The 27,683-nt window shown below is 40.4% G+C and overlaps 2 protein-coding genes across 2 annotated transcripts in view; both read right to left on the bottom strand.

Moving 5' to 3' along the window:
- Positions 1-8,476, bottom strand: part of SPMAP2L (sperm microtubule associated protein 2 like) — a 43,068-nt gene extending 34,592 nt beyond the window's left edge. Inside the window, exon 1 of the mRNA XM_019740090.3 lies at positions 7,899-8,476. Coding sequence (XP_019595649.3) covers positions 7,899-8,340 — 442 coding nt within the window. The 5' untranslated portion in view covers positions 8,341-8,476. The remainder of the gene's footprint in view (positions 1-7,898) is intronic.
- An 8,751-nt stretch (positions 8,477-17,227) lies between these two features.
- On the bottom strand, positions 17,228-25,870 carry ARL9 (ARF like GTPase 9). Its single transcript, XM_074324507.2, has 4 exons — positions 25,472-25,870; positions 22,262-22,424; positions 19,403-19,578; positions 17,228-17,551 (listed from the first exon to the last, which is right to left on the bottom strand). Exons 1-4 carry the CDS (start codon positions 25,742-25,744, stop codon positions 17,372-17,374), a joined length of 792 nt encoding a protein of 263 aa, XP_074180608.1. The 5' UTR covers positions 25,745-25,870; the 3' UTR covers positions 17,228-17,371.
- Between the last annotated feature and the right edge of the window lie 1,813 nt (positions 25,871-27,683).

The raw sequence follows: 27,683 nt of genomic DNA, 5'->3' as shown, positions 1-27,683 counted from the left end.
ATAACTAACTCTTTTCCACCTGGCCCTCTGCCCTGCCTCCTAAGGAGCCTCCAGTCCTGGGTTGTACCGAATGGGGTACCGCTGACCTACCAGAAAAAGGCAGGGAGCACCTCTCAGAACAGATCTAGGGGGCACAGGAGGAGAGGGTAAAAGAGAAGCAAGCCGGGACTTGAAATAGGAAAGGTATTTGCGGGGAGTAACTGTCAGGGTGTCCGGGCCTGGGGAAGGAAAGTGCCCGAAGAACATTGTTAGCAGTGTTTGCTCTGTGTTAGACGGTATAATTTCCTTGAAGACACTTCAGTAAGACCTGCGTTCCTTTGCGAGGCTTTTTGAAGTAAAATGCATTGTTTTAGGTACACCATTGTTTGGAAGGCTGGTTGTAAAGCAGCCCAGTTCTATATTGGGTATGACTATGTAAACAAAAATTAGGATGGTCTTCGATAGAACGTATTCCGCTGTATGATCGGATACTATTATACTATTTATTCTCGCTCGCTCCTCTCCTAGACATAGCTACCTAGCACTGCGCTCTCCACAGCCTGAGTTCAGGGTCACACGGGCAAGAGATGGTAGAGTTTGGGGAAGGGTTTTGCATGTGGGTGAGAAGTCAGAGGCAGGAAAGGGCAAGCCCTTCCATCTGGTTAAACAACAAACTAAACCTCAAAAATACCACATCCTCAAGCTAACTATTAAGCTGTGCCTCCTGTTACACCCCTGAGTATGCACCTTTGTGCCTTTTTTTTTTTTTCTAATTTCAAATCTATTTTTCATTTTTATTTTCATCCGATTTCATCTGTATGAAGATGGCACTGGTAACTGGGTAGCCACTAAGAAAGGTGGATTGATGACTCACACCATACAACAGGATAAATTCCAAATAGATCCAAGATTTAAATATTGAAAAAAATATCATGAAAGAACACACGTGGGTGAAATCCTTCATAACCTGGAAGTAGAAAAAGGCCTTTCTAATTCTGATTCAATAAGAAGCCATAAAAGAAATGATTGATACATTTTACTATAAAATGTTTTTATAGTAAAACAACAACAACAAAAAGATAAGCAAAAACAAAGAGACCACTAACCAACTGGAAAAATATGTCACCTGTGGATAAGAAAAAAACCTAGCAAGTCAAAAGGAAAACAGGCGAAGGGCATGAAAAAATGTATATCGAAAAAGATGCTTAATATCCCCTATATGATAAGATAAATGCAAATTAAAACTTAGGTGAAAAACTAGTAGTATGTCAGGTATTAGATTTTCAAAAAGCCAAAAGTTTGACCACACACTCCAATGGTGAGGCTACAAAGAATTAGAAACTTCAGTTGCTGGTGAGCATACAAAATTAACTCCCATGGAGGGCAGTTTTGCTAACTCTAAGTTATGAATGCATTTACCCTCTGGTAATCCCACTTCTGGAAATTTGTTCTACGGAGATACCAGCACGTGTACTAAGCGACATGATGTATAGGTTTACCTACTATGGCATTGCTTGTTATAGCAACATCCTGGAAACAAACAAGAGGTATTAAATCCGGAGTGGGACAATTATATAATGGAACATGAGGCAGCTGTTGTTTTTAAAATGAAGGGAACTCGGTATATGTTTATATAGAAAGATACACTGTCAAATGGAAAGAGTGAAGAACAGTATAGTGTCTGCTACTACACTTAGAGTAAGAAAGTGGGATCACACATAAGCTTGTACAATAGTTGCTTGTATTTATATAAAGATACATAGAAACTAATAAAAGCGGTTTCCCGTAAAAGGCAAGAGAGGGGACAGGGTGCGAAGTGAGACATTTCCTTGTAGTCTTTTAATATTGTTTTGATTTTTTTAATCATGTGAATGTCTTATAAATTACAAAAAGTTTTTAACTTTTAAAAAATTTCACTCAATATGATTTCCCTCCCTACTCCCAAACTTGCCTGAGATCCTATTTCTTTTACACCACTTTCCTAATTCCTTATAAATCCAGATTAAGTACTCTGGACTCTATATAGTTGAGATTAAATATTTAGGCTCTATTTCAGCCTATTTTAGGTAAGTAGCTTTAACGAGTACTTTGGGTATATATATTTTTTTCTTAGCCTTTGTTCCCTTTAAAAAAAAAAAAGGTTGGTATTCCCATTTAACTCAGAAAAATGAAGTAAATGTCCTATCAGGTACCCCAGTCCACTTTCCTTCATATGCAGTGGATGTGAAGTGTTCAGCTTCCCCAACCACACTGACAGCCCTTGCAGGATGAGATCTATGTCTTCCTCACCTACAGCTCAGGGTCTAAACCCTGAACATAGTAAGTGCTCAACAAAATGTAACAGTGACAGTGATGAAGAGGTGATGGATGATACATTGGTAAGGTGATAGAATGATGGGACCTATGCTATAATATAAATGTTTAAAACTTGCACACAACCAAACTGCCATGTCTCAGTCGTCTTTACACCCCCAGAGGACACAGAAGAGTGCCTTAGTAGATGCTCAGAAAATGTTTGTTGGGTGAAGGAATCTTTATTGAGTGAGCAGAGGCCTGGTGACATGATGACTAAATATTGTTTCATGTTCACACAGTTTTATGTAAATATTATATAAATGCAATTGATGTTTATTTGAGCTTTACTAAGGCAATTAACATAAAGGCTAGAGTGTTTGGAATTTTTAACAAGGAAAATCTAGGAAACAAAATTGGGACGATAGGAAGCTTTCAAGTGGTGTTTTCTAAAACAGAGTCTGAAAACTTTTGAGAGAGCGTCTCATCATCAAGCTGATTCAGGGGGACAGCATGACCGAGAAGACCCTCCAAATGGTAGGCTTTCCCACCTTTTAAAAATATGACCTCAGAAATTAACCATGAGCTGATCCTGGGAAAACAAAATGCATCTAGAAAGAGGAAACCACCCATGCAGATTCTGAAGCAGGGGAAGTATGGGACTGGCTTTTTAGAGGAACAGAAAAGAAGCCAGTTATGGGTGGGGCCACGTGAGCAGAAGGGCAAGTAGTGAAAAGTGAAGTCAGAGAGCTCTAGAGACCCCTGCAAAAAGGTTAGGTTTATCCTGACCGCAGTGGCTAGCCATAGGAAGGACTATCCAGTGGGGGAAAGATGTGATCTGATTCAGTTGTTAAAATAACCAGTCTGGCTGCAATAGCAAAGAGCTTGCCGGGGACGAGAGTAGAAGCAGGGACACCACTCAGGAAGCTCATGTAGAAATGCAGGTCGTAAGCGGTCGTAATGAGACACGACCCTAATTGGGGTGAGGTTGTTAACCAGGGAAATGAATACATTCGGAAAATGTTCTGGAAAGAAAAGCACAGAACTTGTATTGGATGCATTGGATTTGAGGGTGAAGAAAGAGGAATCAGGGAGAAATAGCAGAATTTTTTTTTAGCTTAAGTAACTGGATGCTATTTTCTGCAAGTATCCACTTGGAAGATTGAGGAAGCAATAAGAATGGAAGAAAAATCAAGACTTCTATCTCAAAATAGATTATATTTGAGAGGCCTGTGGTACCTCCAGATGGAGATGTCCCGTAGGCAGTTGAGAATGTGAGTGTAGGACTCAGAAGCAAGAGTAGAGCTAGAATATAGAAGTTTAGGAGGCAGCGGCACAGAGGTGCTATTTAAAGCCATGAGTATAGATATGACCACCTTCGGGGAGAAAAGTGTAAAAAGAAAAGAAAAAGGGTCAGGATTCAGCTCTTCAGAATTCAGGAGAACAGGGAGGACTCAGCAAGTGAGGTGAGGAAGAAGCAGCCAGTCAGGTAGGTGATAAACTGGGAGCATGTGGTGTCATAGCGGCTAAGAGAAAGTAGGTATGTGTTTCAAGAAGGTCCATTGTATCAAATGCTGCCAAGAGGTCACATAAGACAGTGATACTAACACTAATATAATAATGGCTAATATCTACTGAGTGCTTATCACATATCACTATCTGTTCTAAATGGTTTACAGATAGTAACGCATTTAATCTTTACAACCCTCAGGTAGAGAAGGAACCACTGGATTTGGTGACATAGAGGCTGAATGAAGAAATCTTTTACTCAATAATAATTGCTAAGTCCTGACTTGTTCCAGGCACTGCTTGCAGCATTGAGGATGAAATAGTGAAGACAAAGGTCCTGCCCTCTGAGAGCTTAATGTAAACAGTAAACTCAAAAACAGATATGTAATACAGTCAATTAGATGAGTGCTTTAAAGAACATGAGCAGGCCAAAGAGTGTTCTTTTTGACAGAGTGACCTTGTACGCCTTGAGGGAAGAGTATCTTGGCAGAGGGAAAAGCAAGTGAAATGCTTGTGAGGTAGGCTGATGGAAGCCCACGTGGCTGGAGAGCTGCGATGGTAGGGAGAGAGGTAGGCCATGATGTTGGGGAGGTAGGCAGGGGCCAGTTCACGTGGGGGCCTTGTAGGCCTGCCAAGGACTTTAGACTACAAACTATGTGAGATGAGAACCCCCTCTGGAGCGTTGAGAGCAGGACAGTTGCACATACTTTATGTGCTAAGGGATCCCTGTGACTATATGAATGATGAACTGGGGGCCAGGGTGTGGAATGGGGCAAGAGTGGAAGCTATTATAAGTGTACTAAGCAAAGGATGATAGTGGCTTACAAAGATGATGAAGGTTTAGATGTTAAGAAATAGCCATAGTCGTAATATATTTCAAAATTAGGGTTTGCTAATGGTTTGGAGGCAGGGTGTGAGAAAAAATAAAAAAACTAGTGTCAAGAATGATTTCAAGTCTTTTGACCTGAGCATCTGGATAAATGAATGGTGGTGACATTTGCTGAAATGGGGACCAACGAGAGTAGAACAAATTTGGGTGTGGAAGTAAGAGTTCACCTAAAGACACATAAATTTTACATGCCTACTAGATATCCAGGTAGGGATATTTAATAGATAGTTGGTTACAAAACTCTGGAACTTAAGGGAGAACTTCAGGCTATAGACAATTTGGGAAGTTACCAGCATACAAGTAAAGCCATGGAACTGATGAACATCACCTAGGGAACAAAGAAAGTTCTAAAGAATCTGAGAGAACTGAGACATCACTCACTTCAACCTAGAGGCTGAGAAGAGAAGTAGGATCTAGAAGAGGAAAATGACTCAGGAACAATTGATGAGGCAGGATGACAATGATGTCCCAATAGTCAAGTGAAGAAAGACTTCCAGGAAAGGAGTGTGTCAAATGAGTAAGATGAGGGTGAAGAATTAACCACTGAATTTGGCAAGATAGAGGTCATTGTGACCTCAACAAGAGCAACTTCAGCTAAGCAGAGGAGATGAAAGCTTCAGTGGGTTCTCAAGAGAATGGAAAGAATGGATATGAGGATAATGACTTATAGACAACTATTTTGAGGAATTTTTCTACAAAAAGGAGCAGAGAAGTAGGAGAAGTACCTGGAGGGGTACATGGAGTTAAGGGACATTTTGTTTGTTTGTTTGTTTAAGAAAGACGTTATTGCTGCATGTTCATGTACTGATGGGAATGATCAGTAGAGAGTAGAATAAAATGATGCAGTAGAAAGAGGGTTAATTTTAAGAGCAAAGAGCTTAAAGTTAGATGGGATGAGATCCAACATACAGGTAGAAAGAATGGTCTTTAATAGGAGCAAGGGCAGTTTGTTCATTATTAACAGGAGAAAATGTAGATCAGAGAGAGAGAGAGAGAGAGAGAGAGAGAGAGAGAGAGAGAGAGAGAGAGAGAGATGCAAGTAGTTCGGTAGCTTCTATATTGGAAAATGAGTTGACTAAGGAAATTTAGTATGATTGCTAAGCAGTACTGAGCACCCACTTGAAGTTCAAGGTTATGAATTTAAGAATCAGTCGATATGGTTGTTTGTTTTTCTCTTGTTATCATCTGTTTTTCAAGTGCAGACAAGAAGTGGGTTTACTAGGCAAGAAAGATAGAGGGAGAGGCAAGGGTATTAAGGATATTTGCAAGGGAGTAATTCCATTGGTGGACCATGGACTATAGAGTGAGGGAGAAGATACAGAAGGACATAAGGTAGTGATACATAGTGAAAGGTTAATAGCATCAGTGAGATAGAGGTCCCTTTGAAGAATTGATACAGGGGGTACAAGGAGGAGTGAGTGAGCTGGAAAAATAGATCATGGTTAGAGATTAGAGTGCTTGAAATAGAGATTTTAGAAGTGGTAGAGTAATTGACATTATCAAAGGCTAGCATAGTGGGTGCCAAAGACGGGGTGGACAAGATCATTCAAAGTGAGGAAGTCAAAGAACTGAAAAGCCAAGTGGATCATCCATATGGATACAGAGATCTCCATGTGTAATGGCAGGGTTGGTGATGGAGAGAAAGGCCTTAAGCTAGAGTAATTTCAATGGAATGCAGGGGAAAGAAGCCTAAGTAGGAGAGAGGAGAGAATGATAGATGAGAAAATGGAGTTAGTGATTATAGACAACTCTTTGATAAGTTCTGCAGTGAAGGAGAACAGAAAAATAGTGGTGATGGTGGGAGAAGAAGGGGTCTGAAGAAGACATAGGGTCAAGGGTTATTTCAAGATGGAAGATTCCAGAGTGTATGTGTATGCTCATGGGACTGATTCATTAGAAAGGGAGAAATTGATGCTGTAGGAGAGAGAAGGGATAACTGCAGGAACAAAGTTCTTCGGAGATGAGTGGAATCCAAAGCACAAGTGGAGGATTTTGCTTTTCGTAGAAAGAGGCACCATTCTTCCCAGAAATATGAGAAAAGACAGGATCTATGGGTGCAGATTCTGATAAGGCAATAGACTAGTGGTAAGAGAATAAGGAAGTTCCTGACTGATTGCTTCTATTTTCTCAGTAAAGTGTGAGGCAAAAAATCTTCAACTGTTTGGGGATCAAAATCTTCAAAAGTTTGGAGGAAGGTAAAGAAAGCATTTAGTCATGTTCTCAGAAATAGGGGAACTAGTTAGGTGAATAAAGTGGGCTTGCTAGGCAGTGCCAAGTGACCAACTGAGATTTGTGGTTGTGAAACGGAAATAAAAGCAGTCAGTATGATTGTGTGATTTTGTACAGTAGGAGTCAGCTGCTCAGGTATAGGCAGAAGATGGGTAGTTCCATTTAACCAGGGTTGCGGTTTTGCTGGGGGAAGTATGGCGGTTAGCCAAAGAGCCAATGGGGTGGTGGAAGGTGAGCAACTAAAATGATAGACCATAGAATTGAGTCTAATAAAGAAGAGTCAAGGAGAACATTAGGGTCAGCCAAGGGGTTGGAAGCCGATGTGGACAAAGAATTATTTGGGGTGGGGTCGTCGATGAGGGGTCAGAAGGAAGTGAGCAGGGGCAGTCAGAGCAAAGGATGTTCATACACAAGTCCCATCAGCCCTGTTACCCTGTGAACCTGGTGAGGACTGAGCATGTAGGAAGCACTTAATAAATGTAAATGAATACTTGCTCAATGAGTGTTTTGCTGCTACAACTTGAACAATAGCTAGCATTTCTTGAGTGCCACCATGTGCCAAACACTGACCAAAATATCTCCCCTTCAAGGATCTTTCCCTTTAGTTGGGGAGAAAGATGACGATGAAATACAAAATCTTAAGTGCTGTAATAGAAGTGATGTTCAAAGTGGCACCCCAGAGGAATGCAATGACTCACTGCAGAGAAGAATGAAGAAGGGCTTCAAAAAGAAGTGACAGTGGATAGTCAAGAATAGAGAGGTCACTGGGTGGAGAGAGGAGAGAGTGAAGAGATTCGGTTTCTCTCATTACTAGAATCTCAGTTTCCCATCAGACTCCCTTGAGGTCCAAAGACAGGTGACTGCAAGGCAGCAGGTAAATGACACAGGAGTTACCTTCCTTTAAAACAAAGTGAACTCTTGCATACAAACCTTCACATTAGGTCCCCAGTTTTAGGTGGGGCGGGGTTACTCGGTGCCTCGGAGGGGCCCCAACACCTACCGCTCAGGGAACACAGAGGAATCCGTGGCAGGAATCTGGTCATCAGAGATGGGGAGAGGATCGCGGCGTTGGGAAGCAGCTTGGCTTTGCGGGCCTTGCAGGCCTTGTGGGGAGCATGGGGCACCTGGGGCTCACGCGACGCGTGAAGCTTGTGGGGCTCGCGGGGGGCTTGGGGCTCGTAGGGTGCGAAGGGCTCCTGGGGCGTATGAGTGCGGGGCTCGGAGGGTTCGTAGGGCTCGTAGGCTTCGTGCAGCTCCGGGATTCCCTCGCCCTCGTCAAGCTGGCCTTGTTCTTCCGCTTCGTCAGGCTCCTCCTCAGGCTTGTGCACGTTGAAGATCCTGACTACCAAGGGCTTGTGTAGGGCTTCGGGGTAAGCGGATCTTTTTGTCGTGTCGTGAAAATCGGACAGCAGGGGTGAACCCCAAAACTCTTGGCTCTCCATGGGTGCCCGGAAAACCCAGGCTGCGCGGGGTGCCAACCCTCGCTGGGGGCCGCCAGGGAGCTAGTGGCCTTCTGCGCGGTGGGAGGGGGATGGAGGTTCCCCGGCACTGGCTCCAGCCCGCCCTCTGCCCCGCGGGACACAGCCCGGGCGGGACTAGCCCCGCCCCAGCCCCCTCCCTGCACAGTCTCCGGTTGCCAACGCAACGAGACGCTCTAGGGACTCACAGGTGCGCAGAGAAGGAGGAGCCAGAGAGGCGTGTCCGCGGAGACCGGGAACCAGCTGTTGCCTGAGTCAAGGGCGAGTACTTTCGCATGTTTTAGGGTGCCGAGGCCCTGGGCTAGAATGCACCAACGTCCAGTCTAGTTATAATGCCACTTAGACACCTGAGCTAGGTCTGTTAGGTTCCCTGGCACAGGCTCTCCATATGCTTTCATCCCCTAATCATACTCCGAGGGGATGCCGAGATGGACTATTCTAAGGCCCTCCGTCACTGAGACAGCAAGAAGAATGAGGGAATAGGGCGACACCAGAGTGACATTTGGTCCAATCTTAACATTCGGGAGAACTCTCAATTTTATTTATTTTTTTACTTTATCTCCACATGAAGTTCTACACACAGTCACAAAAAAAGCATTGACAGTATTAAAAGAAAAATACAGTCGTCTACAACTTGTGTCTCATGACAAGGCATAATGTCTGCTGAAGTGCGTTATAAGTCATTATTTTTATAAATTCTGTAATTATATTGTGAACACAAATATTAGTGCTTTTTGTGTAGTGCTTTTTTAGTGTATGCGTGTGTGTGTATTGATAGCATTAAGTTGTTAAATGTGATATCTTTTAAATACAATATAGCAGCATTTTTATAACCCAGTTTTTGGCAACCCCCCTCTTGTTTGTTTTTTTAATCATTATTATACTAAGAGGTTAATAAAAAAGTGGCGGGAACCTCGCTCAATCCCTGAGGAGTGCTTTCACTCATTTTCATGGCCATGACGGTATGGTAGAGGAGAGTAGAAGTGGTACAGTTTCAGTGATGTGTTTATTTTCAAAAGAAGGGACTAGAAATGTTAAAGAATAAGTCATCTGTCCAAGTATAAGGTAAACCCAAGAGCACCTCTTGCACATTACAGGGTACTCCTTTGATATACTCGTCTCATAGGTGCAAAAAGGTAAAAGAGAAACATTTCGGATTGTGAATGTTACCTGAAATGGAACTAGGAGAAAGTGGCATACGCGAATCAGAAACCGGCTCCCTCAGACACACTTTGATATAGACATATGTAGTACTGTGTTGAAAATTCGAGGAGCCAAAAACTTGGGCAAAGGAGAAATAAAGCTATCCTCAAAGAGTTTTAACTGAACATGTAAATAGTTGGGGAAGAGTTGTGTAAATTCACCTTGGAGAGCAGGCTGGCCCTTAAATCAGTAAAACTAGACCACCACTAAATGAAATGCCTTCAAATATCCAAAGAACATGTCAATCGGAAGAGGAGCTTCAGCCCACAAGGGATATACAGAAGAAAATCCATTCTGTATATACACTTTTATATCCTAGCATCTGTGCCCATCCAAAACTGCAGAGGGGAGAGGTTCCAAGGCCAACAGACTGAAAATGTTACAGCTGGTTCTTCAGGCCTTCTTGAGATGGGTGAGGGGCCTGAAGCCACCGTACATCAACAGAGCCATGCTCACCAAGCAACTCTCTGACATGACTCAGTTTCCCAGGGAGTCTGCTTACCGGGAGAGATTAGGATCACATAGAATGAATTCTGGTCTGCATCACAGTTATATATTGGCCTTCTGATTATACACACCAACCTCATTAATCTGATTTACGTCTTTCCTAGGAGAAATTTGGGAATCAATCTTGATTCTCTCTTTCCCTCACCCAATTCCCTACCTCCAATGCATCAACATCTCAAGTTCATTCTTCAAATATGTCTTTAATCCATTTGTTTCTTTCCATCTCCTGTCACCAGGCCAGTCCAGGCCAACATTACCTCTCTGGATTCTGCAATGGCTTTCCAACTGGTGTTCTGACTTGGCCGACCTCCAATCATGACTCCAAACTGTTCAGAATAAATGCCAAGCTTTGCATCATAAGGTGCCCCGGGCATGATCTAGTCCTTGCCTCTCTCTCCAGTCTACTGTGTGCCGCTCTGCCCTTGCTGTCTACATTCCAGCCTCCCTGTTCCTCTCTAACATGTCAGGCAATTTCCCATTTCAGCTTCTTCCTACACCTGGAACCTACATCTCCCCCTCTTCACATATTGGCTCTTTTCTATCCTTTGGGGCTCAGCTTAAATATCATTCACTCAGAGAGGACTTTCCAACCCACAGTAATTTAAAAAAACCTTCCTGCCATTATTTTCTATCCCAGATCCTTGCTTCTGCACAATTTGTAATTATTTCATCTGCTTTTCAATTTTTGTGTTTGCTGCCCCAGCTACAATGTGAGCACCTTAACAATATCTTGTGTCCTGTGGCGGGTGTTTGCCCAGTGGTAAGCACCATGAATAACTGTGGAGAGCTGTCATTATTTCTGTTGTTTTTCCTACCTAGCATCCCTTCCCTCTTCTTCTAAAAGTCGAACCCCTCCTTTCTGTGGGGAGCTCCTTCCCTATGGTTTGAGGGAGCTAACCCTGCCCCATCCCCAGTCTGATCAAAATGGTCACAGTGATTGGTTCAGGGATGAACATGTGAGACCCTGACAGAGTCAATCAGTGCCCCCCCTCACTGCCTGTGAGATTTACTGGATGGTTGCTTTCAAAGGTGATTCTGTGATTATGAGCTACCTAGGAATGTTGTACGCTTAGTGTTGACAGCAGTCTCTTGCCGAGGGAATCTGAGAATGAAGCCAAGTAGAGGTTAGCAGGGCCAAGAGATGGAGAGAAAGCTTTGTTATCTTTGAACCCCTAAATCCACCTATGCCCAGATTTCCCAGTATGATGAGGCCCCCCCTAAACCCCCTTTTAGGCAAATACAAATCTAACTTGAATTTTCATCATTTTTAACTGAAAGTGTTCTGACACATTTTCTGGCACATTAGTTGGTGCTCAATAAATGTTGAGTAAATGAATGAAAGAAAAGACAGATTCACTCTTAGTTTCTGAGCCTGGAAGGCTGGCAACAGAGTCCAGATTGTGGTAAGTTCTGCAAGGTAATGCATGCCACCCCATGAGGTCTGTCGGGAAGACTGCCAGCCAGATAGCCTCTTTGAGGACACTCCACCCTGTCTTGCCTGAATGCCGTTTCCATTAGAAACCCCTGGGACATGTACCTCCCTTGACAGCCTGAGGGCATCTCAAGTCTTAGTTTTAATCATCCCCAGCATCAAGCAAGGTGTCACTCAATAGCTGTTCACTGAAGGAAAAATGCCAGCCACAACATTTATTGCCAAAATGCAGAATCTAAAATCAAAATGTGAGAAAACAAGGAAGAACACAGATATTATTTCCTATTTGAAACCTTTTGTCATCATCCTTGAAATAGGCATCCAGGAGCTTGTGCTTTCTCCCGACCACCCGTAGAAAACATAATATTAGATTGGTGCAAAAGTAATTGCGGTTTAAAAGGTTAAAAATAATTGCAAAAACTGCAATGACTTTTGCGCTAACCTAATAAAAAGATACCTCATAGAATCAGAATTCAGGGCTGTACATAGTCTGCACTTCATTTAGTCCTTTTCCAAAGTGACGACTGAGTAAGACACAAGATGGTTAAGGAATTTGTCCAGGGACTAATACGTAGTAATCCTTGGGGCAGAGGCTGGAATCCAGGGTTTCTGACAATCCTTAATCGTTGTGTGATCCAACCTCCATAGGCCAGACGAAAGGTCTGGCATTAGACACCCAAGCGGCTGCTGTGATATGATACCATTGTGATATCCTGCAGCTCTGACTGTGAGAAAGCTAGTGATCTTAAAGGCGCTTAACTCGAACATCTCATCTCTCAGAGGGCAACTGTCATTTTGCACATGCATGCCTAAGTCTAATTATGTTCCATTTCAACCCAAAGTTTGATAGAGAAGGCGACATGCTAACATTGGGAAGGACTGTCGTCACCAAATTTGGTTTTTCATTTTGCACCAGATTCCATATTTTAAAAAGGAAGAATTTGCAGAACAAATCTTCTTTCCTCTTTCCAAATCTTTTATTTTTCAACTAATGGTTTTCTTAGTCTTTTTAATAGACTTTTTAAAGAGAAGTTTTACGTTCACAGCAAAATTAAAATTAAGCAGAACATACAGAGATTTCCCATGTACCCCACACACATGCACAGACTCCCCCATTAGCACCCTCCCCCCACCAGAGTGATGCATTTGTTACAATTGATGAACCTATAGTCCAATGACACATCACTATCACCCCAAATCCATAGTTTACATTATCATTCACTCTTGGTGTTGTACATTCTATGAGTTTGGACAAATGTATAGTGACATGTATCCACCATTATAGTATCTACAGAGTGTTTTCACTGCCCTAAAAATTCTCTGTGCTCTACCTACTCATCCCTCCCGTATCCCTAATCGCTGGCGACTACTGATTTTCACTGTCTCCATAGTTTTGCCTTTTCTAGAATGTCATATAGTTGGAATCATATAATGTGTAGCTTTTTCAGATCGCCTTCTTTCACTTAGTAATATGCGTTCAGGGTTCCTTCATGTCTTTTCATGACTTGATAGCTCACTTTTTATTTAGCACTGAATAATATTCCATTGTCTGGATGTACTGCAGTTTATCGTTTGCCTACTGAAGTACTTCTTGGTTGCTTCCAGGTTTTGGTAATTATGAATAAAACTGTTGTAAACATCCATGTGAATATTTGTGTGTGAACGTAAGTTCTCAGCTCCTTTGGGTAGATGCCAAGGAGTGTGATCCCTCAATCATATGGTAAGACTATGTTTCACTATGTAAGAAGCTGCTAAGCTGTCTTCCAAAGTGTCTTTACCATTTTGCATTCCCACTGGCAATGAATGAGAGTTCCTGTCGCTCCACATTCTTGTCAGCCTGTGGTGTTGTCAGTGTTCTAGATTTTGGCCATTCTAATGGGTGCATGGTGGTATATCATTGTTGCTTTAATTTGCATTTCCCTGATGACGTATAATATGGAGCATCTTTTCATATGCTTATTTGCCATCTGTCTTCTTTGGTGAGTTGTCTGTTAAAGTCTTTGGTCTATTTTTTTTTTGGTGGAGGGAATATTGGGGAACAGCGTGTTTCTCCAGGGCTCATCAGCTCTATGTTGTTGTCCTTCAATCTAGTTGTGGAGGGTGCAGCTCAGCTCCAAGTCCAGTCACCGTTTTCAATCTTAGTTGCAGGGGGCGCAGCCCACCATCCCATGTGGGAATTGAACTGGGACCTTGTTGTTCAATTCCGACAGCACTCTAACTCGCACTCTAACCAACTGAGCCATCCGGCTGCCCCTCTTTGGTCTATTTTTAAATCAGGTTGTCTGTGTTCTTATTGAGTGTTAAGAGTGCTTCGTATATTTTGAATAACAATACTTTATCAGATGTTTCTTTTGCAAATATTTTCTCCCAATCTGTGGCCTATTTTTTCATTCTCTTGACAATGTCTTTTGCAGAGTAGAAAGATTTAATTTAATGAAGTCCAGCTTATTGATTCTTTCATGGATCATACCTTTGGTTTTGTATCTGTGATCCATTTTGAGTTAATTTTCATATTTTTATAAAGGTTGTGAGATCTGTGTGTAGGTTTTTGTTTGTTTATTTGTTTTTGTTTTTTGCACATGGATGTCCAGTTGTTCCAGCACCATTGGTTGAAAAGACTACCTTTGTTCCATTGTACTGCCTTTGCTTGTCAAAGATCAGTTGACTATATTTATGGGGGTCTATTTCTGAGCATTCTATTCTGTTCCCTTGATCTATTTGTCTATTTTTCACCAATACTACAGTGTCTTAATTGCTGTAACTGTATAAGTCTTGAAGTTGGGTAATGTCAATCCTCCAACTTTATTCTTTTTCTTCAATATTGTGTTGCGTGTTCTGGGTCTTTTCCCTCTCCATATAAATTTGAGAATCAATTTGTCAATATCCACAAAGTAATTTACTGGGATTTTGACTGGAATTGCATTGAATCTATAGATCAAGTTGACAATGTTGAGTCTTCCTACCCATAAACATGGACTATCTCTCCATTTATTTCATTCTTCTTTGATATCTTTCATCAGAGTTTTGTAGTTTTCCTCACACAAAGCTCCATATTTTGTTAGACTTCTTTATACATAAATGTTTTATTTAGGAGGGGAGTATTCAAAGTGATTATTGATATAGTTTGATTAATAACTTCCATATCTGTTACTGTTTTCTATTTGTTGCCCTGTTCTTTGTTTCTGTTTTTGTCTTCCCCTCTTTTTCTGCCTTTTGCAGTTTTAATTGAATATTTGGCATGACTCCATTTTCTCTCATTTCTTATCATATCAGTTACACTTTTTAGTTCTTTTAGCAGTTGTCCTAGAGTTTGCAATACACATTTATAACCAAGCCAAGTCCACTTTCAAATAACACTAATGTTTCACAGGAAGTGCTAGTACTTTATAATAAAATAATCCTAATCCTCCCTCCCATCCTTTGTATCATTGCTGTAATTCATTTCATTTATACATAAGTATACATAAACACACACACACACACACACAGTTGAATCAAGTGTTGTTATTTTGAACAAACTGTTATCTGTTAGATCAACTAAGAATAAGAAAATTAAAAGTTTTAATTTTACCTTCATTTATTCACTTAGTCCCTTTTCAATGTTCTTCCTTCCTTTATGAAGATCAGTATTTCTAACATATATCATTTCCTTTTCTCTAAAGAACTTCTTTTAATATCTTTTGCAAGGCAGCTCTACTGGCAACAAATTCCCTAGATTTTTGTTTATCTGAGAAAGTCTTTCTCCTTCACTTTTGAAGGATAATTTCACAGGGAACAGAATTCTAGATTGGTAGGTTTTTTCTGTCAACACTTTAAATATTTCACTCCACTCTTTTCTTGTTTGGTTCTTGGCTTCTGCGGAGAAGTTTAATGTAATTCTTACCTTTGTTCCTCTGTTGGTAAGATGTTTTTATTTCCCACTTCTGGCTTCTTTCAGTATTTAAAAAATCTCTTATTTTCTGCAGTTTAAAAATGATATTCAGATGGGTAGGTTTTTTTTTTTGTGTGTGGCATTTATCCTGCTTGGTGTTCTGAGCTCCTGTGGTTTGGTGTATGACTCAGTCATTATTATCTCAAATATTTCTTCTGCTTCTTTCTCTCTTTTTTTATCCTCCTAGTATGCCCATTATATGCATGTTAAACATTTTGTCATTGTCCCACAGTCTTTGGATATTCTGGTTGTTGTTTTTGTTGTTGTTGTTGTTTTTTTTTTTGTTTGTTTGTTTTGTGTGTGTGTTTTGCTTGTTTACAGTCTTTGTTCTCCTCACTTTTTAGTTTTGGAGGTGTCTGTTAAGATATCCTTCATCTCAGAGATTCTTTTCTCAGTCATGTCCAGTCTACTAATAAGCCCATCAAAGGAATTCTTCATTTCTGTACAGTGCTTGCTCTGTTTCTTCCATGTGTGTTGCCTTTTAGTATGTCTTGCAATTTTTCTTAATTGTCAGGCTTGATGTGCTAAGTAAAAGGAACTGCTAGAAACAGATCTTTAGTAATGTGGTGGTAAGTTGTGGGGGGAGGGCAAACATGTTGTAGCCCTATGATTAGGTCTCAGTCTTTTAGGGAGCCTGTGCCGCTGGATTGAAAACTTCACATATGCGTTAGTCCCCTCCCCACCCCCACTTTAGATGGGACAAGTTGGCTATAGTGTGCTGGAGTTGGGTATTTCCTTTCCCTTGCATTAGTTAGGCTCTAATGCCCCAGCAGGTTAGGATGTGGATAACTAGTTTCCCCAAAGGGCAGGCCTTGTTAAGGACAGAGTGCTGGCATCTTTAAAAATGGTTCCTTCCCCCAACCCTGGAAGCACCCTGGGATTTTTCTCTGATATTTACTATGGGAATCTGGTCGAGCTCCCAGAGGTAAATATCACAAAATTGGGGGGGGGGGGATAGCTATAAATGGTTCCCTCCTGGAGTTTTTAACTCTCAGAGTTGTCCGTGTCGAGCCTCTAGCAATTTGTCAATTATAGTTCTGATTTCCCTATATGCGCACTGGTTCCCAACGGTGGTTTCCCTTTTGAGTCCCTGCTGTAGTGAATTATTCTTCTCTGTATTCTTTTGTTGGTCTCTCCAATCTTGTGGGATCCTAGGAGAGTTGTTTTTTCAGTCTTTTCAGCTTTTCACTTGTTTTTAGTAAGGTGGTATCTTCCAAGCTTCTTACATGCCAGGCTGGAAATTATGTCTTTTTTCTTTTTTTTAAATCAAGACAAGACACTAGGTTAAAACCTGGATTTATATCATGTCTGTATGTAAACAGAGTTATCAGTCTTACAAAATATTTCTAGTGAAGAAAGCTTATATATAAAAGAAAAATGTCAAGAACTTAAAAAATCCCCACAATGTTCCTCATCTAGTGTAACAGACTCCTAAACGAGAAGCCTTTCCTAAATCTTTCTGAATGCTGGTAATTTCTATTTCTATGTGGATTTAATAGTACTTACTTTTTTCTCATTGCCCTATCCCACATTTCTTTCACTACAGTGTTAAACAGATGTACTTTAAAGGAAAGAAACCTGGATTTTTACTTGAGAAAAGAGAATTTATTAAAATATTTGAATATATATCTCATGTCATTGGAAAACTACCAATGGGATAAATGCTTGTTAATGTTCACTTTAATTTTGTTGATTAAGACTCCAAATTCCTTTAGATACATTGTTTTACAAATCTTTCTAAAGTTCAAAATCTAAATAAAGAGATGCTCTTAATCAATTAACATTATTATTGTATATATGCTGTGCATTGAGAAAATAGGAAATGGCTTATTTTTTATTTGAAAGTGGAAACCTTTGGCTTCAAGGCTGCCACTCAGCACTCCCTGGTGACATTTAGATCGTGAACCGAACAATGGGCCTGGTCACTGCATATCTGCAGCCAGGTGTGCAATCAGGTCTTTGGCGTCTTGCATGGTGGAGGGTATCTCTGAGCCGTTCTCAGTCACTTGGGTTCCAAACAAGAACATCTTCCTGTCATTTCCCACATCAGATAATGCCAAAGCTTCATGGATATCTGTAATGTGATAGGCTGCGTCAAGATCCTTCAACAAGAATGAAAAAAAAGTTGATTATTTTATAATCCTTTTGGAAAGATACATTTATTATTCTCATTTATTGCTCTCAGTGACCCCACTTTTATTCTAATATGGAGACTATTATGACCCCCATTATTATAACCTTTGTGATTGTCAAATATAAAGATTTTCATCAGAATTACACCAGTATTTAGGAGTTATCATTAAAAATGTATGTTTTGGAATGAAGTTAAGCCAGTATAATACCTTAACCAATTTTCTAAACAGTGCAGTCAATCTGCTTCTAATTTCTTTTCCATTTCCTTCCTTATTTCCCCAGAATTATACTCAAATAGGATCAATCATTTTTTAGTTTATCTTTAACTACAGAAATTTGATTCATTAATTGGTTTTTGTCCATATTATGTTTTATTGATTATACCATTTGCCATCATGAGTTTTCTTTTGTGACCATTATTTCTACTGAACAGCAAAAAAAAAATTGGATGAAATTTTGGAGGGGTGGAGGGACACAGAGAAAGGACCAGGATTTAGAAAATGAAGTGGTAGAAGAAGGAAGCCGAGAGGGGAGAGACAGGTGGAGAGAAAAAAGACAAGATGGAGAGATGAGGTAGGCTTAACAAAGAGAAACACACAGGGAAAGGCAGAGAGAGGAGAGATTAAAAGAGGAGGCAGAAAGCCTGTACTTATGCTGCATGGCAAGGTCATAACCTTCTTGAGGTCAAAACATACTCCTTTGCCTCTCACACATCAAGAATCATTTATGCAAATGACCTCTGATATTCTTTTTCCTAAATACGCACAGATTCAGCTATAGATTTTAAGTCCTTTGCAAAAGTTTTAGCATTTTCACTCCTAAAACTGCATTCGTAATTGGCTTTTTGTTGTTTCATAGTGTTCTCCTTAAGCATTAGGGGATCATTTTTGAAACTCTTGAAATAATCCAAAGTCATGTTAATTTTTTCTTGTACTAAATATGATCCTATCAGATTCCATCACTGGGAGCCTGTGAGGCTTTTCCTGATGTGCTGTACATGGTCTCTGCCTGGATTGATTAGCTCTCTGGATGTCAGTCATCCCAATACATTGCCTGACACCTGAATTCATTTAGTCCTGGAGCCTACAGTGACATTTGTAACAGTGTTAATGGATCCAGTAACATGTGGATGATGTCTCAAGTTAATAAATTCACTGATAGAATTGCAGAGGAAATAAAGAGGAGAAGAAGGGTGTTGAATGGGAGGAGAGGCTGCTTTTAATGATGAAAGCACATCAGGGATCGTTCTGCTGTGAAAATGGGTGTACAAATATCTGTCTGAGTCCCTGCTTTCAATCCTTTTGGATATATGCCCAGACCTTTTGGAATTGCTGGATCATATGGGGATTCTATTTTCAATTTTTTAAGGAATTGCCATTCTATTTTCCATAGAGGCTGGACCATTTCACATCCCCACCAACACTACACAGGGTTCCATTTTCTCCATGGATGGTTAATATTTCAATGCATTTGTATGAAATAAATTCAGGTCAGTCTAATTGATCTAAAACAATTTCTTTATGTATGGTAGACACAAATATTTTGTCAAAATCAACAATCAGTAAATATTTATTGAATTAAATTTAACACATATTTGTTGAATTCCTACTATGTCTAAGGCAGTATGCTAGGTATTACAAGGGACATAAAGATGGCTACTAGTCTCTACTCTCAAGGAGTTTATAATCTAGTGGATCTAATAAGTATAAATTGAATATGCAGCATGTTGTTTAATAACTAGCTGTTGAAAGGATATATTTCTATGTCTTGTAGTCGTAATAAAACTACTGAATGCAAATTATATTTGCACCGATTTTTACCTGCTTGTTTGCAAACACAACCAGAGGGATGATCGGGTCTGTTTCAATGAGCTGATGAAGGTGTTTCTTGGCTTCAGGTAATCGGCTATGATCTGCTGAGTCCACTACAAAGACCAGTAGCAGCCCTCTGGACAGGTACGTTTCCCAGTAGGAACGGAAAGGTTCACTGCCACCAACTACAGAGAAGAGTAGGGAAAGAAGACACACAGAAAATCACAGAAGTGATTTTCACAGAAGACACACAGAAAATCACAGAAGAACCCGGGGGCCAGGAAAGGCACAGTTAGATCATTTCTGACCATTGGACAGGTACCCTTACACCACTGTGTTAGAGTGTGCCGTTTGAAAACAACCAGAGAGATGTTACCGGGGAAAGAGTTGGTAGGAATATTTACCCTCCACAGTGGTTCATTCATTCAGGAACATGAAAGGTCAGCATAAAATGTTAAATACTACAGACTCCTGATCTATTATACATGGCAGCCGTGGAGGCCACTGCATGTCTATCAGTGATAGCTGGAAAAATGGGAATAGCCTACTAAAATAATTCAGGGTAGAGGATTAAAACACATATCTCTCTAAAATAAGTTTTAAATGGACTGAATTCATTAGCTAGCCTCACCTGCACAATTATTTTTTCCTTTGGCAAAATTCCAGAACAATTTCTCCTCATAATATTGCACTGAGAGTTATAATATGATCCTGCGAGCACTCAGGAATACTTGCCTCAGAAAAAAAGTGCCTTTGGATTATTTCATTCTGCTGATTCTTCTCAGAAGAAACTTTTTGGTTAATGAGAATATTATTACACAATGAGTTTAGTTTTTATTTTTCTCCTACGACGAGTTGTTGGCAAACTATGGCCCATAGTCTAAATCTGGCCCACTGCCTATTTTTGTACAGCCTACAAACAAAGAATGGCTTTTACACTTTTAAACGTAAAAATTTTCTTTCTAAAAAAAAAGAAAGAACATTTCATGATATGTGAACCTTATATCACATTTGGATTTCAGTGTCTACAAATAAAATTTTATTTAGACAGGTGGGTTCGTTTCTATATTGTCTTTGGCTGCTTTCATACTACAAAGACAGAGCTGGGTAGTTGTGACAGAGACCACTGGCCCATAAAGCCTAAATGATATGCCATCTAGCCCTTTACAGAAAAAGTTTGCACACCGCTATCTTAGGAACTAAAAACATTTAACGTGCTAATAGGAAAGGGTCTTAATTTGTCTTTCCTTTGTTTTCCTTTGTACAAAGCGAGGCTAGTCATTTTTTGAAGTAGTTTGTGTTTTTAATTTTTAAAAGAACATTGTATAATCTTCTAACTGGCTTAAACATATTTAGTTTAAACAAGAATGAACATTTGGGTTGTTCCTCATTTTTTTGGTGACACTGTGACATTTTACCTATATAGGGATTTTTATCTTTGTTATTAACTTCTAACTTAATTGCAATGTAGTCAGAGAACATACTTTGTATGATGCCTCTTCTTTGGAAAATTTGTTAAGACTTGCTGTATGGCCCACTAAGTGGTCGATTTTGGTAAATATTCCATGAGTGTTTGAGAAGAATGTGTATTTTAGCTTTTGGACAATTTTATATTGTCTGTTAGATCAAATTTGTTGATTATGTTCAAATTTTGTGTATGTTTGCAGATATTTTTCTCCTCGATCCTACTAAAATTTGACAAAGGTATGTTGAAATCCCTCACTCCAGTCCATTACTCCTCCTAGTTTGGTTCTCCCTCCCTTCCTCCCTCCCTTACCCCCTCCCTCCCTCCTTTCCTTCCATTTTTTATATATTGAGACTATTTTCTTAGCTATTTATTTGGTTAAAATGATTATTTCTTCTATAGCTTCTGCATAAGTTGAAAACTCTATTCACAATAATGCTTTTATCTTAAAGATTTGCCTACAGGCGTACCAATTTCTCTGCCCACCATTTTCTCTTTGTAATTGTACAAAAGCAAAATTAAAAAGGTGATTGCAGTAATCTAAAATACGATGGAGGTTCCAACTTGAATAGGGGCAGTGGGAAAGGATGTAACTGATGAATTTGAGATTTGTTTTAGAAAAATTCTGTGTTTTACTTGAGGACTGGAGGTGGGGGTACAGAAGGAGAAATCAAGTGATTCTCAGTTTTCTGGTCTAAGCAACCTGATGGGTACTAACCAGTGGGTTATAGGGAAAGGAACAGATATGGAGATAAATTAAGCATTTTGTTTTGACCATGTTCGGTTTGAGAGGCCAAATAGATAGTCAGGTGGAGATGTCAGGTGACATTTGGATATGTTTGGGCTGGATAGATAAATTTGGGAATCATTAGCATATACATGGTGTTTAACACCAAGATGATGGATAAAATCATCCAAGGAAAGAGTGTAAAGAGAAGACAAGAGGGTCTGATGCAACTTTAGGGAACAACAGTATTTAGAAAGGTGGTGATTCCAGAATTGCTATAGAGTAGGGGCTTTTGGGCTGCCATCTGGTTATAAGAAGAGGTTTAGGGATTGTCTAGAGTTAGCTGCATTTGCAGTGAAGGCACACTGTATTTCCTTAGATGGCGTGTTTATTTGGGCTAGTAAGGGAGGAGAGAGGCTGTTATAGGAGAGAGTGTTAAGCCTTCCTCTTAACTCCCCTTTATCACCAGCACTGCAGAAAGGAGAAAAGAGGAAGAACAGAAAGTGATTTCCCCCATAGTGTACCCTAGTATTAAACTACACATGCACTCTAAATATCTAGGAAAAATCTAACGCAGTGTTGCTTTTCACAAGGACCCAATGTCGAGAACATCATGTCTGGCTTAAAGTTTGCACAAAATGAGGTTGTCTTATAACTAATGAGAAAGAGGACTTACTCTCCAGGAACTCCATCTGGCTGTCTTCAGTGGGGATGCGCACAGCATTGAAACCTTGGGTGGGTGCCTTGCTGTGCTGGACTCTGTTTAAGGCTAGAGAGTGGAGAACACTGGTCTTTCCTGCTCCATCCAGGCCCAACACTAGGATCTGTTTATTTTTCTCCTGTGAGATAAAAAACCAATCAATACACCTATGTTATCAGGGCCTTGTTTTCCTGGTTCCTGGCAGTGTACATGCCTGTAGTAGGACCCAATAACATTTGTGGAATTGTAAACCAGAATACAACTTCACAAAACATTTAATAGGTCTAGAACAAACTGTACCAATCAGTTTGTATTTCATAATCAGCCATTAGTTATGTGATATTAATTGTACATCCTCCCCATCACCCAGCTCCTGGTCAATCTATCAAATAAATACTTTATATATACCAGGGGCACCAAAAAAGATGTATATACATGACTTGTATTCTTTTGTTATTGGTATATATTGAGTATTACAATTTTAATACAGTTTTTTTTCTTTCTTAAAATGTGTATACATTGTTTTGGCACCTTCTGTATATATCAGGATTTATGGGAGGTGCCATAGATCACAGGGCCAATTTTCAGACTTCACTTTGCTTCTTGAGTTCATGTCCATTGGGGATTTCACCAGAATTCAGTTTGTTGTTTGGGCTGTTGGGAACTCCATGGTCCGTGTATTGACTCTGCCACTCAGCATGTGAGCATCTAAGATCTCATATTATTAATCGGTCTTGTCTTTCCAATTGGCTCACTAGATTAAAAGCTCTTAAGGCAAGGTTCCCCTCTTATACTTCTTAATATAAGTATCATGATTAAGTGAAAAGGCTAAGATTATAGAAATTGTTAAACCAGTTCCAATAACAAATGAGCATTTATTTTAAAACCTGATTTTAAAACCTTCTGAACTAGATGTAAACTTTAGAAAGAAGCATTCCACCAACATAACAGCCTTATAAATTTTTATGGCATATGACAAGGGCAGGCTGGTATGAAGACAGAAAATGGAAAGTTCAGAGTACTCAGAAAGGTGGCTTTAGAGTACAAACTTCAGTGTAAACATATTAAATGAGCAACAATATAGCAACAGTATTAAATGAGCCAGACAGCTCACAGGAATTCAATTTTATTTCCCAAACTGCCTACATAAGAGCTCCTCATGCACAAAAACACTAGTGAGTGTTTTCAATGGCACTGGTTTAAAAATAACAATAATCTTACGCATTTCTGCTTTAACACTAAATGCCATTAGACTGGATTTCTGGTAAAAAGTGATCCTAAATAGCACTCGGATGTTTATCCCACCTTTCTTTCTTTTCTTTTTTTTTAATGTGATCTATGTGAAAGTGAGGTATTTAAAGTTCTGGCCTAATAGAGACTTGTCTAGAGAGCATGACTTACGAAAACTGTATGGTGAATAACAGAATTCGAAAACGTACGTTTGCTTTTGGAGTGAATTCTTGATGGCTTTTAAAGCAAATGATATTTCCATAAATGTTTTCTATCTCCACCCTCACCTTCTTCCCTATTCCCTCCCATTGAATCTAAATATTATAATGTCATTTGGGGAGTGTGATGGTAAACATGAGATACTTGAGGTACAAAGGAGACTGAATTGGATGGTTTAAAACTACATGCTTTAAAGGAATGGTGGCACCAAGAAATGGCTGCAGGGTGTGGATGGTGTCCCCCTCCTTATCTCCACCCATGGCCCTCCTCAGGCTACCCCAATATTTCATCAATTCCAAGATTTCCCCCCACATTTTAACATCTCCCAAATGAGGATTTTATCATCCATGGGTGTCTTATTTTGGCTGGAAGCATTTTTTTTTTTCTTTCTTAGTGGTACGGAAAAAAATGGCATCTTAGATCCCGTGAATATTGTGAGCAAACCCAGTTCCTACTGCCTTTCAATCACATTACTGCCCCTAAAGTCCACCCTATCTAGAAATTCAGCAGGCACAGATGCTTTACATTTTGCTTATTTTTTAGTCTAAAATACATGCTTCCTCATGTTTACAATCTCTTAAGGAAAGCTGAGATTAATTGTAAATCAAGAGTTGAGACACAAAATGTGATTCTGAACACCCCTGTTCCTTGTCAAAAGTTATTCCTTTAACTATGTATGGAACTATGTGGTCTATTTTACCAGAGATCAAATCTACATTAATAATTCACGTTGTTTAGAGCCAGAAAGCAGCTCTGAGCCCAGGAACTTCAGAAGCACAGAGCCCACTAAGCTGATCTAAACAATGTTTGGTTTTTTCTCCCCCCTACCACCTCCAATTTTAAAACTGTGGTAAAATACACATAACATAAAAGTACCACCGTGACCATTTTTAAGGGTACAGCTCAGTGGTAGTAAATACATCCCTTCATTCATAATGTTGTGCAACCATCACCACCATCCACTTCCATCCAGAACTCTTTCCATCTTGTAAAACTGAAACTCTACTCATCAGCTGCTGACTCCCCATTTTCCCTCCCCCCACGTACAGGTAACCACCATCCTACTCTCTGTCTCTATGATTTTGACTACTCTAGATACGTCATATGATAGGTATTTGACTTTTTGTGACTACAATGCCTGGTTCCCAAGAGCTTTCACTTAAACCTTAGTGACTGTCCTGTCTGGACGCTGGTGGTCTGGAAAAAAAAAAAAAAAAAAGGGGAAGCAGGAACTATAGCGCTATGCCCACAGAAAAGGTCCAGACAGCCCCAAAACACATCCTGCACAAATTCAGGAATCCAGCACCTTCTGAAAAAGAATTTACTCAACACACAGGACTCGGACAGAGACCCTGTGAGCAGCGAGGGTTTTGGGTGGGTTTCTGTGTTATGGGTGGACTGTGAGCTAGTGCTGAGCGCTGGACAGAGATGGGCTGGAGAAAGGCCCTTCTCCGCATCCTGGTGAGGGCCAACTAAGACTCTTCTTCAACACTATACCTGATGAGGGTTGGGATGCAGGGTCAGGGTTAGGGGTGAGACTGGGCAGGGGGCCTGAGAGAAGGGGCTAACGATGGGTGGTTAGAAGCTTGGCACTTCCACAGATTAAAAAAAAAAAAAAAAGCCCCAAACGAGACCCAATACCGTACGTCGGGGCCCGGACGTAACAGAGCTGGCGCTGCGGTCTGAACAACCGACAATGGCCTTGCGGAGCGGTCCAAGGCACTGGTGGTCTCTTACCGGCAGCTCCAGCAGGGTCTTTGCCAAGACGCTGTTGTCCTTCCCTTTCTTTCCTTCTCCCTTTAAGTGTTCCTTCTCTTTCTCTGTCTCCCACTCTTTCCTCTTTTCATCTTTACTCTTACTTTTCTCCTTTTTCCCTTTCTCTTTCTCCTTTTCTTTTTCAATTTTCTCCTTCTCCACCTCCTTCCCTTTCCCTTCTTTTTCTTTTTCCCGAATTTTCTCTTTCTCCAGCTCCTTTCCCTTCTCTTTCTTCTTCACTTTCCCCCTTTCCATGTTCAGCGCCCGTTTCCTTCCCTTCTCCCGCGCGCCGGCACGCTGGAGCTGCGGCCGAGTCCTGGCAGGTGTGGCCTGCGTGGGGGTGGGGTGCGCGGGGCTGAGACGTAGATCCACGTGGCATAGATCACACAAGCCGGCACCACGCGGCTGCTAGTCTCAGGGCGCGCCAGCTGCGGCCGAGCATTTCACCCTTGGGGGTGCTGCATGCTGCATATTCGTCGAACTTGAAGGCGGGGGATCTAAAGGAAGGGTCGAACCCAAAGGTATCCGAAGGTCCGCGCAGGAAAAATTACCCCTAGGTGGCACCTCCTCGGGAGGGCGCACTATGGCGCGATTGAGTCCTTCCGGCTAGGCAGGGTTATCTCGGAAAGGCCTTCCTCACGGGCCCAGATTTTAGCGTCTCCCCTCTCCCGCATCACCTCTGAGCCCGCCAGCTCACGCGCCTCCCACCTGGGAGAACCCTCGAGGGGCCGAGTCTTGAGCGTCCCCAGAGGATTCCCAGCCTTCCTTCCCCTAGCTAGCAATCACAAGTCTGGAAAGTGAAGTTGGCTGTCTCCCTGCCCTTCACCCCGTATCAACTTAACTAGTAGTATCTAGAGGTTTCAGTCCAGGATGCTGAGGGAAAAAGAGGAACACCAACGGTTCCCTTATTTTACGTAAATTCCTCTTATATTTTACTTTAAAAATATTCTCTAGAGATTGAATTAGTCTGTCAGGATCATGGCTACTAGTAAAGCCAGGTATTCAAAAGACAACTAAAAATAGTCTAGCTGCCCCAGTGATCTAATGCGCAGCAAACTAGGAAACTGCCGGTGCTGTTCAAAGGTTGTATAGAACATTGCTTAAATTGGTTGAGAAGTATATGGATGGTTGTTTTATTTTGTTAAATTGGACCCTAGTATATTTCACAATCTAACGAAATTATCTAACTGTAATAAAATGACTTTCATTAGATCAATGTTTCATATAGGCTTGTAAGGAACAATGAATGAATGACAGGATCCAGAAGACTTGAGTGATGCAACGTTTTAAGGTTAGCAATTTCCAAGTAGTCTTCAAAATGCTGTGCTTAATAACTTAAAAAAAAAGTTTGCTCTTCAATTTATTTATAATACACATATCAACATGGTAAATTTTCAGTGAAATTAAAACTGGGTTCTCTCCATCCCATTAGATTAGTTTTGTGGCTTTGCTGGGAGAGGCAGGAGATAATTTTACATACTTAGTTTAAAAAATTCTCAGATATGCTAATCAGGAAGTCCTCTATAAAGTGCCAACACCCAAAACACCTTAATCCATACTCACTGCTAGAATATTTTATTTTAAAATGTGCCACAGTGAATGGATGTACCCATATTGATTTTTTATAAATGTACATACACACACACACATATACAAAGTATATATGTCATTGGTTAAAGACCTGTCCGAAAGAAGAAATAATTACTACATAGTTAACGAAGATGTTTATACTTCATCTGACAATTAATTGAACGGAATTTCAGTTGCTTAGTAATGACTCATAGTAACAATGACTAGCCATCATAATGACTAAATACAGAACTGTAAATTTCACTTTTTGCCCTGGGTCAAAATTTTCAACGATGGATCCTTTTCACCAAAATTCTGTAGCTAAAAACTAGAAAATGATTATCTTTCACCACAGAAAGTTAATGGAATCGTAAATAACAAATTTACTAACAATTATTCCTGTAATGGGGAATAATATTCAGAAGAATATCTGTCACTCTTACTAAAGACTATTCTGAGAGCTCAGAAAGTATTTTGCCATAAATCATTCATATATAAGAGGGTCTCTTGTTTAGATGCCACCGCAGATTCTGATCACGCTAAAAAGAAAGGCAGCACCACATTTCTTACTGTTGTAGAGGAAGAAAGCCTTTTAAAAAATTCTTTGAAGAAGTTTCAGTAGATA

This window comes from Rhinolophus sinicus, chromosome 1 (genome assembly GCF_057876585.1).
Source record: "Rhinolophus sinicus isolate RSI-liver-muscle chromosome 1, RSI-T2T, whole genome shotgun sequence".
NCBI classification, from domain to species: Eukaryota; Metazoa; Chordata; class Mammalia; order Chiroptera; family Rhinolophidae; genus Rhinolophus; species Rhinolophus sinicus.
The sequence above is the reverse complement of the archived record's forward strand: the minus strand, read 5'-3'. Positions and strand labels throughout refer to the sequence as shown.

Excerpts from the sequence above, each read along its gene's own strand:
- ARL9 (XM_074324507.2), bottom strand. The coding sequence starts at position 25,744 with ATGGAAAGGGGGAAAGTGAAGAAGAAAGAGAAGGGAAAGGAGCTGGAG. Across the intron at positions 19,579-22,261 it reads CCAGATGGAGTTCCTGGAGA|TTGGTGGCAGTGAACCTTTC; the intron begins GTAAGTCCTCTT and ends TCTTCTCTGTAG. Across the intron at positions 17,552-19,402 it reads TTGTGTTTGCAAACAAGCAG|GATCTTGACGCAGCCTATCA; the intron begins GTAAAAATCGGT and ends TTCTTGTTGAAG.